The 17,778-nt window shown below is 36.3% G+C and overlaps 1 protein-coding gene and 2 pseudogenes across 2 annotated transcripts; 2 read left to right on the top strand and 1 right to left on the bottom strand.

The window, feature by feature from the left end:
* Window positions 1-654: 654 nt before the first annotated feature.
* Window positions 655-1,567, bottom strand: LOC122645334 (annotated as a pseudogene).
* A 4,300-nt stretch (window positions 1,568-5,867) lies between these two features.
* On the top strand, window positions 5,868-13,218 carry LOC122646798 (annotated as a pseudogene).
* A 2,895-nt stretch (window positions 13,219-16,113) lies between these two features.
* LOC122646795 (polygalacturonase non-catalytic subunit AroGP2-like) lies at window positions 16,114-17,292 on the top strand. 2 transcript variants are annotated; one of them, XM_043840400.1, is made up of 2 exons: window positions 16,114-16,208; window positions 16,315-17,292. In XM_043840400.1, the coding sequence occupies exons 1-2, from the start codon at window positions 16,158-16,160 to the stop codon at window positions 17,287-17,289; spliced, it is 1,026 nt and encodes a 341-aa protein (XP_043696335.1). In that variant the 5' UTR covers window positions 16,114-16,157; the 3' UTR covers window positions 17,290-17,292. The 2 variants fall into 2 exon arrangements, with proteins under 2 accessions (XP_043696335.1, XP_043696334.1); XM_043840399.1 differs by having other exon boundaries at window positions 16,122-16,208; window positions 16,306-17,292.
* Window positions 17,293-17,778: the final 486 nt, after the last annotated feature.

Genomic DNA, 17,778 nt, shown 5'->3' with positions numbered 1-17,778 from the left:
TCTAATAGAGGGAGGTGAACCCCACCTCGGGCAGTGTAATTGAGAGGATAAGGGGTAGGATAGTCATTTCTGCCTCCTCTGTAAGATGTACTTGAGTCAAGTACCGGCAGTGTAATTGAGAGGATAAAGATCCGCGTATTTGACACTCAAATTTGAATTTTACTTCTTTTCATTTTCAGATCCATTATTTCTTGTTATTTTCCCCTTCAGAGTACGATACCTGGCGATCATAAATCTAAAAGTCCTAAATCATTCTCTTACTTTTAAGTAATAAACTAATTATGGTTACTCAACCCAGAGTCTAACCCGAGTCAACTTTAACTAAATCAACATTAAACCCATGATTAACTCAAACCGAAAGCCTAACCCTAATCTCATCGCCTCTCTCCTATTTCCCTCGTTGAGAGACGAAGTCACCTGAAGAACTATCGAACGGAGAAGCTGCCGGCGAACACTCGTGAGGCTCCAACGACCAAAACGCTGGCCTCAAATGCCGGAAAGACAGCGGTGACTCACGGCTGGTTCCCATCTCAATTACTTGGTAGCTTGGGTTTAGTCCTTTGTTTGCTTCTCTAACACCTGTGGTTTGACAGACAAGTTGCAGAGATGGCTACGCTTCACTTCTCGAACCCTAATCGGTTATTTTCATCTTCTTCAGTTTTTGTTGGGTTCTGTCCGATGATGGTCTCCATATCGCTGCTGCTCCGAATGTTGATCGAAGAAGCTCAAGGAGTAGAAGCAACTGTGGTATCTTCTGTTTTTCTTATTCCTTGCTGATGAAGGACATGAAGATAATGATGATAGATCTGTGGTAGTGGCATCTGGCAATTTTCTCTTGTGACTATGTTGGATCCATCTCGCATCGGCTTCACCTCCACTACCAACTCTATTTTTTAATCGTTTCACGTCTGAAAGCTTTATAGGTTTCACAATAAATTCCTCTGCTCTTTCCTCCAAACACCTGTCGAAGATTCCTATTTGGAAAATATTTGTCAAAATAAACTCAGAAATGAAAATCTCAGAGATCAGAAATGTTTGGAAATTTTGAGAGAAAAATCGAACCTTGATTTTCTTAAGCAACTCACATCCGTTCATTCCAGGCATACTGTAATCCGTTATTATCATATTGACCTTCAAATTCTGAAAAACAAGTCACCGTAAGAAAATCTGTAAATCAATCAAAATTGGAAATTTAAAAAAAAAAATCAATGAAACTTCTCTTACTTACATTGAATCCCTCAGAGTTCTTCTCGAGCTCTGGTTCCACTATCTACTGCCGTCACTGAAGAAATTCCACCACATTGGTTCAGAGAACAACAAATGAAGAATATGTTGAAGAAACAAAAAATGAGAGAGAGAAAGAGGAGTCTAATTTGAATAACAAGAATTGGAAACTGACCTTTACAAGAGGAGATCTTAAGCAACCGTTCGATAACTTTACGATCGACGAGACTATCGTCAACGGCAAGGACATGTAGTTCTTGAGAATCCGGTGACGAAGTATCAAAGAACTCATTCATCTCCGGTACAGAAATCTGTGGAAGCACATCGCTGCTCGCCATTGCAACCAAAGTCGTTTCTGAAACAAAGTTTAATGACCTGATTCGTTTGATACAAAATCTTATCCAGCTTTTGATCTCTTTCAATATTTGATTATTTGGGAAGTTAATTAATAGGCTCGATCTCACCCCTTTGTATTTGGGCCTTCGGGGTGGATAGAATTGCAGAATAAGGCTGCTTGTACATTCCAGTGTCATTCTTCGGTTCATTTGTTTTGGATCCATCACAGGTTGTGTTTCTATATCTCTTCATCCCCCATTTCCTTTCACCCAGACCCCCCAAACCAAAAAAAAAAAAGAATGGAATCTTTATTTCAGAATGCGAGAAAGTTATGTAAATTGTTCACCCTCTATCAGCAATCAAAACCTCCGTTTTCTGGATGTCTGGGTTTCTTATGTTTCTTTGCTACTACCAGTTTTTGGGCGTCGTCGCCCGAAAACGCGTTCGTTGCTCCGTCGCCTGAAGTTGCAGCGGCAAGAATCAGGTGTGCCATCGCCTGAAAAAGCGTTTGTTGCTCCGTCGCCTGAAGTCGCAACGGCACAAAGAGGTGGGCTGTCGCCGGAAAACGGAGAAGTTGCAGCCGGCAGCTTCTCCGTTCGATAGTTCTTCAAGTGACTACGTCTCTCAATGAGGGCAATAGGAGAGAGAGGCGATGAGATTAGGGTTGGGTTTTCGGTTTGAGTTAACCATGGGTTTAATGTTGGTTTGGTTAAACTTGACTCGGGTTAGACTCTGGGTTGGAGTAACCATAGTTAGCTCATTACTTAAAAATAAGAGAATGATTTAGGACCGTTAGATTTAAGACCGTCACATGTCGCACTTTGGAGGGGGGAAATAACAAGCAATAATGGATCTGGAAATGGAAGGGAGTAAAATCCCTCAAATTTTAGCTTATACTGCCACAGCAGGCAAAATGAACTTTTCCATTTTGAAAGTGACTGGATGGGAAAAAGTAGGTTGCCACTTGCCGCATCACCACACAAGAATAAATACATTTAATGAACTTGTCCGATAATTTTTCCACCTCAACTAATCAAACACTCATAAAGTCATATTTGTGGTACGTTGCAGGAAGAAGTTGCGCACCCCTTTTTACCTTTTTCATTTTTCTCCGTCAAACAAGCATGGCCATGATGCGAGTATAAAATTTTGGAGTTTGTTTTGCATTTTTTCTTTTATAGGGGGTGGACACCATGGACTCAAGTTTTATTGTGAGTTGACGACTATAAAATTTTGCACATTTGCTAGGATGATAGCCAGGGTCAATCAGGGACAACTCCACCCTAGCAAAAATCAAGACCAACTAGATCAAAATCAATCAAGGTCAAGCTAGGGGATCCGGCTCTTCTCCAGGGAGCCCAGCGCCCAAGGAGTGGCTAGGGAGGCATCCAACAGCGTTCAACGCATCGGGATTCATGCCAGGCACTCATCCTCACATGCCCAGCAGCCCTAGGCACTCCCTAGGTGCTGGGGTCCCTAGAGAGGAGCCCGACGCCAAGCTAGAGTGGACAGAGCCCAACAAGATTGGGCTCGGGTTGGGCTATGGCTGAACTAATAAGACTCAGGGTTAAGCTGGAGACTGATGAGTCTTAAAATACCCAGTCTCAACCCTGCTCTCTTTCATCCCTATTTTGTGGAAATGTTCCATTTGAAAGGCTGTGAGTCGTTCACGTACCGCACGTGAACATTCACCCTCCTCCCAAAAATATGAAGTTGAAACCGGCGTCCAACCATGAATGGTAGATCACATTTTCCGTTGGTTCCAGAGGATAGAGGATACGGACCCACCATTTTCCTATTTCACAGGACGTCAGGGGTCATGTGGCAAAGTCATACCGTTCGTAAACCAGAAATGCTCCCTCTGCTCAACGATAAGTACTCATCCAGGTGCTTCCATGTTGAGTATATTAAGCTACCAGCAAACGCCACGGTCCAAGCTCTCTGAAAAGGTACAGGAGAAATCTTTTGGTTCATTGAAGAACTGCAAGAAGAAATTTTCTTCATAAAGGTACTCTCTCTCTCTCTCTCTCTCTCTCTCTCTCTCTCTCTCTCTCTAGAACCCATGTGGGATTTCTATTTTCCTTAGGTTCTGTTGAGGAAGATTGAGGCTCTCTATAGAACCCATGTGGGATTTCTATTTTCCTTAGGTTCTGTTGAGCAAGATTGAGGTTTTTGTAACGTTGCAAAAGCTGGGTGTAAGGTTTAAGACAAGGTGGTTGTCTATAAAAAAGTTGAAACTTCATAAGAAAAGAAAGAGAGAAACCATGAATCAGTAGTGGTGGACAATTAGCTAATTAAGCTCAACTGTTTCAACAAAATAAATTTTCTAGAGAATTATTATTATTCATAAGGGAAATAGAACGTTACTCGGTGCATCTTTCGGGTCTCCCATATCCACATTAGACACAGAAACCGCCTTGGGTGCCTGAAAATGACCACCTTGCTGAGAGCCCCGCAAGACGCACGATCAGTTAGCCTTCTTTCTTCATGTTCATAAATTATATTTTAGTATCATTTATCATAACTTGTCATAGAATAGTTCAGTCTAACAAAACCCTTCTAGGAAGGATTGATCAGTGACATTTTCAACTGTCGTTCTCTAAGTGGCTTGGGCATGTACTATGAATCGTTTCTCTCATGCAATTCTTGTTCTTTTTGTCATCCTTCTTCCTTTATGAATGAGGCAAAAAGAGCTAGCTCCATCACATCTTCATCAATTTTTTTTATTACTTATCTTTGGCTATCTATTTCTATAAAACTTATTTTATACTTTTCAACACTAGAAGTTTTCCTTCACCAATGGAGAAGGAAGAATCTCCTCACCATTGGTGGTATGACCATGGGATGGAAGTCTTGTACTGTCATTCATCAAAATCGGAAAAAAAAAAAAAAAAAAAAAACCCATCTATAAACTCCGATTTCCTATTGTTTGGGTTCGAAACTACCCCTCCTCTTAGCTAGGTATCCCATTGTAACAATGACCATGATAAAGGAATTCTTCCTTCACCTTTCTTCAAATCCAGGAAGCATCAGAAGTGAGGAGAGTCATCCAAATAGAGTCATTGTGGAGGAGCCTAGAGTAGACCTAACAGTCAACCCAAATACTTTTCTTCTTGGCCTATCTTCCAAATCAACTTGAGGATACCATCAAAGTTAACCTCTTTAATGCGCCTAAGCCCAAGACTCCCTCTTCTTTAAGGAGACAAACAGAGGCCCAAAAGATGGGGTGAAGAAATCTGGAGTAATCGAGTCATTTCCAAAGAAAACAGCACATACGTGATACAAGCTTCAACCTTTGTAACAACAGCCTAGGGCAAATAAAAAATGCGAGACCAATAAATATTAATGGATTGAAGGACCGATCTAATCAACTTCAAGTTAAGAAAATTTTCTGGCTTGATAATATTAGCCATAATTGACTTTTGATTTTATTATTGGTTATGTTGTACCATATTTGTTTTTCTGGATTAATATCTGAATTGTGATGGCTGCTAGAAACCATTTTGACAATTTTGGACCTACAACCTATAGACTTTAGGTGGTTTATCCAAAGTTGTCATATCTCATGGCTTCCATTGTCGTCTGATGTGATCGAATAGACTTTATTCAATTCTGTTGCTAGGGCTAGCTAAAAAATATATTTGCAGCAGAGTTCTAATAGTCATCTTGTATAGTCATAAATAAGAGTGGTGTATGTGTACGTAGCAGTCAAGAATGTGACTATTTAAAAATATGGTTAGTTGCAATGTTGTGTCCTTAGGATTTTCCCACTCACACTCGATCTTCAAGTTGCCATCAATAGTTTGGTAAAGTTCTTGCAAAGGCTACTGTAAATCAATATTTAATAGTTCTATTCCCATGTTAGTTATATTGCTAATGTTGTTTCTATGATTTCATTGTTTGGAACTTCGTATATGGATTTGGTATTTTTCAGTTTTTATTTTTGTTTTATATTTCACTATAGAAATATATGCAATGCATCACTTGGTGTTCATATGATATGAAATTCTCTGTCTTACCATTTTGCTCAATGAGTTGACTTGAAAATATTTGTTGGTTTATTTCATTTCAAATTACTTTGTTTCTATTCTCTTTATTGATGTTCTTTATTGAACATGGACTAAATCATATATATAGCTTCTTCCATTTTTAATTTTTTTTATAAAAATTTGCGAACTCTCTTTCTCTTTATAATTTTTTCAATGGTTTTTATTATGTTGGTTAATTAACAGGTTCAGCTACATTTAAGGGTGATCTTGAGACTTCAATATCGATCTAAGTTTTTGTGGAACACATAGGGTGGAAATGGTTGTTGGTATTTAGATGCGGAAGTTTCCACAACATTTTACAAATGGGCCTGCATCAATTCAAGATTTGGTAAAGTTGATAGGATTTGTATTGGATCTGTCTGAGATAAGCCACCAAATTATAAATAGAAGAAAAGAAAATTTGTAAACATGGGTGTTTTCGAAGAATCAAATAATGATATGAATATCTGGGTTTTTTTTTCACATTCTTCTACAACCATTTTCCTGCACGGGGTTTCTGCTTCTTCACAACTCATTTTGTTATTAGTTTTATTCATTTCCTGGGCTTGCAAGAGCCGCACAATGCCTACCCTCGAAAATTCAGAACCAATGCTGAAGAATACATACTTTTTATACCATTGGTTAGCCCTTATATCTTGTATGGGCTTGTCTTTCTGTAATCTTTTTCTATGCGTGGTAAACTACTTCTCTGGGTATGGACATGGTTGGCCTGATCTAAAGCTTTTTTCAGAATTGGATTTTGCATTCAAAATGCTCACTTGGTTTGTAATCTCTACTTACTTGCATATCCAGTTTTCTCATTCAACTGAGCACAAGTTCCCCATTATACTAAGGATTTGGTGGGTCTTCTACTTCCTAATGTCGTTTACCTATCTTGTTATACATTTTGGTTTGTATTGGAAGCATTTTTCCATACCATTTGTAATATGGATCTCCGATGCTACATCCATTATTGCTGGTTTGTTCTTTAGTTATGTTGGGTTATTTGGTAAGGGGCGAGAAGATGAAAATCCCCATATTTTGGAGCCTCTTTTGAAAATTAGTTCTAGTCAAAGCAATGATGATGATAGACATGGATCAAGAGTCAATGCAGATAGTGTCACTCCTTATGCAAATGCCAATCTTCTTAATATTTTTATTTTCTCTTGGATGGGCCCTTTGCTTGCACTCGGGTATAAAAAGACACTAGACCTTGAAGACATTCCTCAACTTGCCACTTGTGATAGTGCCAAGGTGGTCTTTGCTTGCTTTAGAAATAAACTTGAATCGGATAGTAATGGCAGTGGTAATGATACTCAGGTAAGCACACTCATGTTGGTCAAGGCACTGATTCACTCAATATGGAAAGAAATTCTATGGACGACTCTATTCTCCATTTTATGCACATTGGCTTCTTATGTTGGACCTTATCTTATTGATGCCTTTGTTAAATATCTCAATAGTTCTCCGCAACTAATATATAAAGGATACGCGCTAGTGCTTACATTCTTTCTTTCAAAGCTCATAAGATGCCTCTCTGAGAGGCATATGTTCTTTCAATTGCGAAAGATGGCAATCAAGGTCCGTGCTGCATTGTTCTCAATAATCTATAAAAAGAGTCTCAGACTTTCAAGTCAATCAAAGCAGGGCCACACTAGTGGAGAGAACATTAATTTGATGAGTGTTGATGTTGAGAGGATCAGCGTTTTTAGTTGGTACTTGCACAATGTATGGAGAGTGCCTGTTCAATTTGTTCTAGCATTGTTGATCTTGTACAAGAGCTTTGGGCTCGCTTCAATTGGAGCTTTTATTGCTATAATGATTTTGTTGCTAGCAAATGGGCCATTGGGAAAACTACAGGAGAAATTTCAGGAAGGATTGATGGATTCAAAGGATCGACGGATGAAGTTAACATCCGAGGCTCTGAGGAATATGAGGATTCTCAAACTCCAGGGCTGGGAGATGAAGTTCTTAGCTAAGATAGTTGAGCTCAGGAATATTGAAACAAGATGGTTAAAAAAGTTACTTTATTCATCAGCTACGATTTCCTTTGTCTTCTTGTCTGGTCCCATGTTTGTATCCATGGCTACTTTTGGGTTTTGTATGCTTATGGGAATTCCACTAGAGTCGGGGAAGATTCTATCTGCATTTGCAGTATTTGAGATATTGCAAGTGCCCATCTGTGTTCTCCCAGACACAATCTCTATGGTAGTTCAAACTAAAATTTCCCTCGATAGGATAGCTTCATTCCTCTGTCTTGACGATCTTCATTCGAATATAGTACAAAAGCTTCCAAGAGATGATACCGAGGTTGCAGTTGAGATTGTCAAGGGGAATTTTTCTTGGGACATTCATTCGCCTAATCTCACCTTAAAAGATCTTAATTTCCGAGTGTGTCATGGAATGAGAGTGGCTATTTGTGGTTCTGTTGGGTCAGGAAAGTCAAGCCTACTTTCATGCATATTGGGGGAAGTTCCGAAGGTATCTGGAGTTGTTAAGTTGAATGGGACAAAAGCCTATGTTGCACAATCACCTTGGATACAGAGTGGCAAGATAATAGACAATATATTGTTTGGTAAGAAGATGGATAAGGAAAAGTATGAGATTATCCTTGAAGCATGTTCATTAAAGAAGGACCTAGAATTGTGTGCCTTTGGGGATCAAACTATCATAGGAGATAGAGGGATCAACTTGAGTGGTGGGCTGAAGCAAAGAATCCAGATTGCACGTGCTTTATACCATGATGCAGATATTTATCTATTTGATGATCCTTTCAGTGCTGTGGATGCTCATACAGGAACTCATCTATTTAAGGTAGTTACACTATGAACGCTACCTAAATTAGTTTGAAGCTATACATCTAATCACTTACATCACAATTTTGTTCACCAGAATAGAAATTAAGTTTGGTCTAACAATTGATCTAAGAAGAATCCAACCATGGTTGGTTAATCAAACAAGATATACAGAAACATGATATCTATGGAGGGATACATGTTTTTGTATAAACTTACGGTTTGATGTTACTCATTATTATATAAAAAAATATATTATTAGTAGGTATAACTAGTTGTCTCTTATAATTAACCAAATATTCTTTTGAGTGTCTAAATGTGAATATTTAAACATTTGTGACAGGAGTGTTTGTTGGGACTTTTGAGTTCAAAAACCGTAATTTATGTTACCCACCAAGTAGAGTTTTTACATTATGCTGATCTTATCCTGGTGAGAATGTGTCATCGTTCTTTCTAGACTTCAAATCCCCCAACCTAGTTTGAAAGTAATTACTTACCTTCTCTTGTTTGGCAGGTTATGAGAGATGGAAGGATTACTCAAGCAGGAAAGTATGATGAAATTCTTTGTTCAGGAACTGACTTTATAGAATTAGTGGGGGCACATAAGAAAGCTTTGGCAGACTTAAATTCTATCGGACATGGGGTTGCTTTAGATAACTTAATTCATAGTGAAGAAGATGGTAATATATGTATCGAGAAGTCTAATCAAGATAATGAAGAAAGGGAACCTAAATACCACAAAATAGAAAAAATGGTTGGATCAGAAGGACAACTTGTCCAGGAAGAAAAGAGAGAGAAGGGTGGAATTAGCCTTTCTGTCTACTGGAAGTATCTTACTGCAACACATAAAGGTGCTTTTGTACCATTGATATTGCTTACTCAAATTCTTTTTCAGCTTCTCCTAATAGGCAGTAACTACTGGATGGTGTTGGCTACTCCTGTTTTAGCAGATATGGGACCTTATATTAAGGGATCCAATCTCATGTTTGTTTATGTTGCTTTGACCCTTGGAAGCTCTCTTTGTGTACTTATAAGGTCCATGCTCATTGTAACTGTTGGATACAAGACAGCCACTCTGTTCTTCAACAAAATGCATTTGTGCATTTTCCATGCTCCCATATCATTTTTTGATTCTACTCCGAGTGGAAGGATTCTAAATCGGGTTTGTAGATATGCTTTGAGGATCCAAACAAACTTGTTTGATCACCATAAAAATTAATATAATTATAAATTTAAATAAAGTCTATTTTTGTATGCAGGCTTCCATAGATCAAAATGTAGTTGATACATCTATTCCACTTCAAATGGAAGAATTTCTTGTGTCAATCATAGGATTCTTGGGAACTACTGCAGTAATGTCACAAATTGCATGGCAAATGTTAATAGTTTTTATTCTAATGACTCTGACATGCATCTGGTACCAGGTAATTCTATTGTCACTTCCACTTCTCATGATTAAAATTTTAAATTAAGCTTAGCCATATTTTTCCTATGGTTAACAAGTTGTAATTCAAGTTGATTCAAGCTTTGTTTAATTAGTGAATTCTAATTTTGCTTTGTTTGCACAAAAATTGGTCTCATGATGGATGCCTATATTCTTGGGTTTGAAAGTTGTTATTTGAATCTTAATATACTTCTTGAATTTATAAAAATACATTTTCCCAATCACACATTTTAATATAAATTAAAATAAAACTGTAACCTTTTGCTTACTAAAATTATTTGAGAAGAAAGGACCAAACAAAGCCAATGTTATCAAAGTGCAAAGTTCACCAAAGGGACATGGATATGCTTTTGATATATATAAAATATATCAGATGTGTTTGGATAAAAATATAATATGGCCTATTAGCTCTGCTCATACTAAATATAATATAATAATTAACAAAACTTAACAGATAATAACTTAAGAAATAATTTCTAATATGTACTATCTAAGTATTATATCAATTATAATTGTGAAAAAAAATTAGTCGACAACTTTACAATGATAAATTGGTAAGCAATTCTAAATTAGTAAATTAATATAATTCTCAATAACTAAATATTAAGTATTAAATAAGGTCATATTGTTCTATCCATCATAAGCAAATTTAGAATTGAAAAAAAATTGGATATGATAGAGGCGGTTATCAATTGAATTTGAAAGTTGACAAAATACTTTTGACAAAAAAATTTAACGAATACCACATACTTTTGGACATATTTGCGTCCATGTTCAGTAAACATTTTATTTAAGAATTTGGGGATAGAAATTTCAGGATATAGTACTATCAATATACTAGTAATGTATATAATTTTTTCAAAATTTACTAATAATAATAATAGAAAATAAAACCATTCAATAGAGAATAGTTGATTAGATTGTTAAAATAGAATGAAATATTTTCCTACTGCTTCTAACTTCATCCATGACAATGGTGTCACTAACAACCATCTAAATGAGCAACTCACATTAAGAATTTCCTCATAAAAAAATTCATATCATTTTCTCACTAATTATACATTAGTTATATATTTATTATATTATAGCTAATTTTTTTTTTTTTTTAATGAATCTCATCTTGTAGAAATACTACGTATCTGCAGCATGAGAACTATCACGTTTGGGCGGAGTATGCCATGCTCCAATCATACAACATTATGCTGAATCTAGTTTAGGTTCAACCATAATCAGGTGTTTTGATCAAGAAGAAAAGTTTATGGATACAAACTTCAAGCTAGTGGATGGGTATTCTCGACCCAAATTTTTTTTCTCAGGTGCGATAGAGTGGTTATGCTTCCGCATGGAAATGTTGGCATCCATCACATATGCCATCTCTTTGGTTTTCTTGATTTCAATGCCGAAGGGATTCCTCAGTCCTGGTAAAATCTTGAATTTGAGATCTTATAAATTCATCCTCTAGGGAAATCATAACTGATTTCTCACATGAAAGATTAATTGTGATTTTGTTTTCTTTTCTTTTCTCTCTTGAAGGTGTTGCGGGTTTAGCAGTCACATATGGGCTTGGTTTCAGTGTGTATGGGGTTATATGGGATCTTACTGCTCTTGAAAACCAAATCATATCCATTGAGAGAATACTACAGTATGTATGCATCCCTAATGAACCCCCTCTGTTAGTAGAAGAAAATAGGCCAGGTTATGAATGGCCATCACAAGGAAAAATAGATATTGTTAATCTTGATGTAATGCCCAATCTAGATTCCTTAAGGCTTTATGGAATAGACACTCTAAAGCCTAATGTTGCTGAACAATTCTTGTTGCTGTTATAGCATCTATTAATCTTCATGAATTGGTTATTTAATATGTATGTAGGTCCGGTATGCGCCACAACTTCCTCTTATCTTACGAGGTCTTACATGTACTTTCCATGGAAGGATGAAGATTGGCATTGTTGGACGAACGGGAAGTGGTAAATCAACTCTCATACAGGCTCTCTTTCGCATGATTGAGCCTGCAGCCGGTCAGATCTGGATAGATGGTATAAACATCTCCAAGATTGGTCTTCATGACTTACGGTCAAGATTAAGCATCATTCCGCAAGACCCCACAATGTTTGAGGGTACTTTAAGAAGTAATCTTGACCCACTTGAAGAATACACTGATGAACAGATTTGGGAGGTGAGATTTTTTCATTTGATGAATAATCTTTAATGAGTGACAAAGATAGGATGGAAATATCTTCAATTTACTCATGATTTTTTTTTTTGGTAAACAATTTACTAATAATTCACACACACACAAACCACATCACAATTGATTGGTTGGGAGATGTATCTCAATAAACTCCTTTCTTGTGATCTTTTTCTTTTTGTAATTTTTGAAATCCTTTCAACTACGGTATTGAATCATTTCAGTGGATGCTTTGGATCATCTTTGGGCAAAATTTGTCTTAAGATATTCTCTTAGTTGGGACTTGAGAAGTGCACTACTTTTACTTGGTTGTTTTTCATTTCCACTTGGCTCCCCTTTGCTTATTTATTTCATCTTTTGTTTAGCTAATCTTTAACGACACTTATATTATCTTAAATAATCAAGCAAGGTGGTAAGTTGACATGAACTTTTTTTTGTCTTAGGCTTTAGATAGATGTCAACTTGGTGATGAAGTTAGAAAGAAAGAAGGGAACCTTGATTTTGCAGGTTGGTCTTTTCTCATAATTGTTTTATACCAAAGTTGCTCAACATCAATTTATCCATACATGAGTACATTATTGTATGATATATCTAACTTTCATTGCACACCCTAAACCCCTAGCCCCCAATCCCTTTTCCGGCAACAAGTAGATGAAGAAAAGTTCAAGAAAAGAATAGCTAACCCATTTTCACATGGTGGCTTTTATAGTGACTGAAAATGGAGAGAATTGGAGCATGGGTCAAAGGCAACTAGTTTGTTTAGGGCGGGTATTACTCAAGAGGAACAAAGTAGTAGTTCTTGATGAAGCTACTGCATCAGTGGATACTGCAACTGACAATCTAATTCAACAAACACTTCTTCAACATTTTTCAGAATCTACTGTCATCACAATTGCACATAGGATAACATCAATTCTTGATATCGATATGGTCATGCTTATCGATAATGGTTAGTAGCTAGTAAATAGTATAACACAATCAAAAAAATTCAATTGAATTTGATGATACATCTTCTCATCCTTCTGGCGCTTGCCTACTCAGATTGACATGTTTTCTTGTCTTAAGCAGGTCTTATATTGGAATATGATTCTCCAACCAATTTGCTAGAGAACAAGTCGTCGTCATTTGCAAAGCTTGTTAAGGAGTATACTCGAAGATCTGATTCTTAATATTTAAAAGGCTAAATAAGTGAGTTTTGAATGTTCAAGTTATTTGGCTTCATTAGACTACGGTGCATTACTATTTTGAATATGACAAGAATTTTTTGAGAGATCGAGGAAGCCTGTGATGATTTGAGTTGGCATTGGCATTAGTGAGTATTGGGGATAGAAAAGAAGATGAGAGAGGGGGAAGTAATATTTTTCTTCATGCATGTCTATAAACTTTGGGATAAGTTTTAGTAGTCATTTAGTATTTGTAGATTGCCACAAGTATCTACCACATGGCACATTGTATAGAGCTGTGATTTTGTGGATAAATAGAGTCCAAGTTCCCTACTCACATTTCAATTTTTAGCCAAATGGGATTGTTCAAGGGGCATAATAATTTTTTTTAAATCCAGTGAAAATTGTAATTTTTAAACAAGAAATGGATAGATGAAAAGTGAATCTGCCCATACATGAGGGTATATGCTTAAATCTGAATCCAAAATTTGATACGAGACCAACTCTAGATTGTTTTCTAACTATTAATACGGTAAAATTTTCACATCACACTTCCATGTTGCAAAACTGGTTGCATCTCTAAAATTGCTCTTTAAAGCCTGCTAGCAAAAAGAAGAAATTGCCATAAAAATTCTAAAACAGAAAATTCGGCTTGTTGCTATGTTAAGCATATCTTAATTATCTACTGCCAAATTTTCTTTGAATACCAATTGTATTATTTTTTTACACCTAAATTGTTCTTATCAATTCTTTCTATTTTTAAATTTCGTTTGCATCCTCTCACAAATTCCAAAAATCCACGTTCATGCATTTTGACCCGAAAGTCCTAAAATTTGTTACTAGAGTAGCAATTTGAATTGTTCCCAGAACCAACCATATGGGTGGTTTTTTTTTACTTAAAAAATGTATGGCTTAGGTTCTTCACAAAATCTTTATCTTCTTAATCAATTAAAACTTCAAGACATCAACTTTTTCATTGATGAGTTTTCATTTCAGCAAATTTCTAACATCTTGAGTTTTGGTGAGTTAGGAATCTTAGAGGTATTAAGTTTGGGACCAATATAACCTTTTGGAAGGGGAAGGTCTGGGTCCCCTTCATTGAACACACTATTCTTAGTTGTCTTTTCTTGTTTTTGTTTGCAGTTACCTTTTTAAATGGAAAATACTTGTTGAGTTTACAACATTTTGAATTGGGTATGTCATATGCCATTATGTTAGTGGGTGTACGTAAAGTGTAATTCTAAAATTGAATTTTAATGATTTTTTTATATGTATATATTAGCAACATTTTTGGATAGTAAATGTCATTTCGTGGGTGCTATGGGGAAGAAGTTTTCTATCGAGCAGTGTGGCCTACGCCAACACTCTCATATGTCTATCTCTCTCCTCCTCAAAATAAGGAGACATATGTGTCTTTTCATATGGAGAGGAAAGAGATAGACTTAGAAGAGCCTATCCTTGCATTTTTAATGGTTGGCTAGGTCTGTCAAGTTAAGTTATGAACAAATTTTAGTGACTTAGATCAATTCCACAAATCTGAAGTTCTAACTAAGCTGCCTAGTTAGTGCAATAGTTCCCTCCATTTCCCTAATATCTATCATGTGGTAAATCAGGTAAGGGAAGGGCTCAAGGTACCCTACTTAAATGTTAAGTTTAGTGCCTATTGGACTTGACCACGTGGCAAAATACAGCTTTAAAATATAGTTCAAGAGAATGGAATCGGAGATCGGATCGGTTCCTACATGACTCGGTTAATAGCGGTTTGGAATCAAGAAGCGGCAAATTTTTTTTTTTTGATAATAGAAGCAGCAAATTAAGATATCTCTAAATCTATGAGTTTGGAATTTTTTATTCAATAAACTTGGAGATCTCGCTACCAAAAGTAAATTTCATTGATTTTGTTTTACAAATTTATTGACTAAAATAAGGAAACAATGATTAAAAATTAATATCAAACATAAAACCAGTGCAATACAAAAGAGGGTTGTAGAAATCAATAGGAATTGGGATTCCTCAAATTATGATTTAAATTTTTTATTTTTTTTTTTTGCTAGAAGATCAGCAAGTATATATTGATGGTATAAAGAAAGATACAAAAAGAGAATAAAATCAGATGCTCAAACTCAAAAGTATTTTCAGCCAATTACAAACAAAAAAGTTCGGGTATGAAACCCTCACAACAGATCAAAAGAAGCGGTAATATGGTCTTCCTAGAGCTTCCCAAGAAGTTGTATGGGCTATGAAATTTGGAGAGTCATTCCACTTCTCTGAAATTTTAAGGCGGGCTGCTCGATTCACAAGAGCATCTGCTAGGATATTACCCTCTCTGTAACAGTGGGTGATGCGTTACTGTATGAACCTTAGATAACTGTCAGTCGCCCACCAGCGTTGCATGAACTCCTAAGGAATAACTAGAAAGTCAAACTTTTGTGGAAATAGTTAAAACAAAAGGATAGCTAAAAACAGAAGGGAAATGCCAATAAAGGGGGTGTAAGCAATAAATGTGACTTCGAAATTTGATAAGTGGTCTATCTAAATTGTATTTCGTTATGCAATCGTTAGAAACACCACCTCACAGCTCCATCGGGCAAAAATTAGTTCAGTTATATAGAATTCTTTTATACAGTAAAGTTAACTGATTTAGACCAATTTGTTTTTTCTTGTGTGCTATTAGTACTTCGAAAATTGTTTGTGAAAGTGAGATTAACTAAATCACAACAATTAACCCAAAGATAGAGGGAGAAGTCCCTTATGTCTTAAACCATAGCCTCCTTAAATTATCTCCATTACTCCTCTCATGCTTTTAATACCAAAATTACCCCTTATCCCAGTTCTTCTTCCACCCTCTCCCCCATCCCCCTTCCTTCACTTCTACCATCACCTAACCAAAATTACCCTCTATGTAAAATCAAACACCCTCTCTCCATGCAACATACCCATCTTTGCAATTCATTTGGTTCCCTGTTTCAGTTCCACCATGACATATCACATTTTGTTGCTTGGAATTCTGATAGTAGCATACTTTAGTGTAAGAAAAATGATGTTTTTCCATTATCCATTCATTTCAAAGTGGTTGTGATTTGTTCCTATTTTATCTCTTACTTGGTTGTTAATTTTCTCCCATGAAATTGCAGGGTTTTCAAGCTGAAAATGCCTTCTCACAGTATTGGAAAGAGCATATTGGTCTTTCACACCCTCCACATTGGTTAGTTGCAAAGGCTTCTCCATTAACCCTCCATCAGGCAACAATGTTTATGAAACTTATGAAAGAAAATGAATTGGCTTCACACTTGCGTTCATTCTGTAAACAGGCTAATATTGCTTGTTCTACAAATGCGTTGGTAAAGAAGACAATGGATGACACAACCCTGCCACCAATTGCTCAGTGGAGTGCTATCAAAGTGGTTTATGAACACCTTCCAAATGAAACACCCATGTCAGCTGCTAGCCAAGGAGGATTGCCATTTTTTCGCGAGTCAATGGTTAAAGAGGGAGGTTTCATGTCTATCCCTGATCTAAGGGACCTAATGTCATATAAATCATTCTTACCGCGATCTCTCGCATCAAAACTCCCATTTTCCTTTGGAAAGATTGAGGAATTGAAGAAAATGTTTGGTGTGGTGGATCAATCAAACATGGATGGGTATATTGAAGACACCATCAAGATATGTGACAAGAGTCCCATTCGAGATGAGCAGAGCACCTGCATGACTTCCGGTGAAGATCTCATCGATTTTATTGTCGAAAAATTAGGGCACCATGTATGTGTATGGAGTACTGAGAGCATTGAAGGATCTTATGAGAATGTCACAATTGGAGCCATAAAACTCATATATGGAAACCTCTTTGAACCGCCAGTATTATGTCATAGTCAGCCATTCCCATTTCAAGTCTATTATTGCCATATTTTACAGAAAGTAAAAGTATATGTAATTGATATACATGCTCAGAAGAAAGTGAATCATGTGATCATGGCATGCCATTATGACACATCAACTTGGAATCCAAACCATATTGCTTTTAAGTTGTTGGGTTCTGACCCAGGCCTAATAGAAGTTTGTCATTGGATAAATGAGAATGGATTGGTTTGGACAAAGACTCAAGCTTGAGCAATATTGGGGATCTGAAATCATCTTCCAGTTCTCTTGTATGTATTACTGGTTTCAAAGCATATTGCTTTCTGGTTTTGTTATTTGAAGGACAAATAATGACCTATTTTGGTTTGTTTATTATCTATTTCAAGTTTCAATATAAAATCCGGCCCAATCCAACCCTATTGCACCCCTACTACACATGACCAATTCCACAGTACGAAAGGAAGTTGATGTTGTGGATCAAAATTATAGACTATGACAGATACTGGAGCATCCGAAGTCCTATATTGAACTTGGTCATGCCACCTCAAATGATTTTTTTGTAACTTATCGTGGAAAGCAAATTTTAGTTTCTGTATTTAATATTTTTTGAGTTTACCATTTCATTGTTCTTGGATCACATCAAACCAAACAAGGGCTTAAAGCAATTATCTTTCAAGTATTTTATTAAGAAAAAGCACTTCCAGTTGAATTTGACACCAAAAAGGAATTGAAAATTCATCA

Source organism: Telopea speciosissima, chromosome 11, assembly GCF_018873765.1.
Source record: "Telopea speciosissima isolate NSW1024214 ecotype Mountain lineage chromosome 11, Tspe_v1, whole genome shotgun sequence".
NCBI lineage: Eukaryota > Viridiplantae > Streptophyta > Magnoliopsida > Proteales > Proteaceae > Telopea > Telopea speciosissima.
This window is presented reverse-complemented; position numbering and strand designations above follow the sequence as displayed.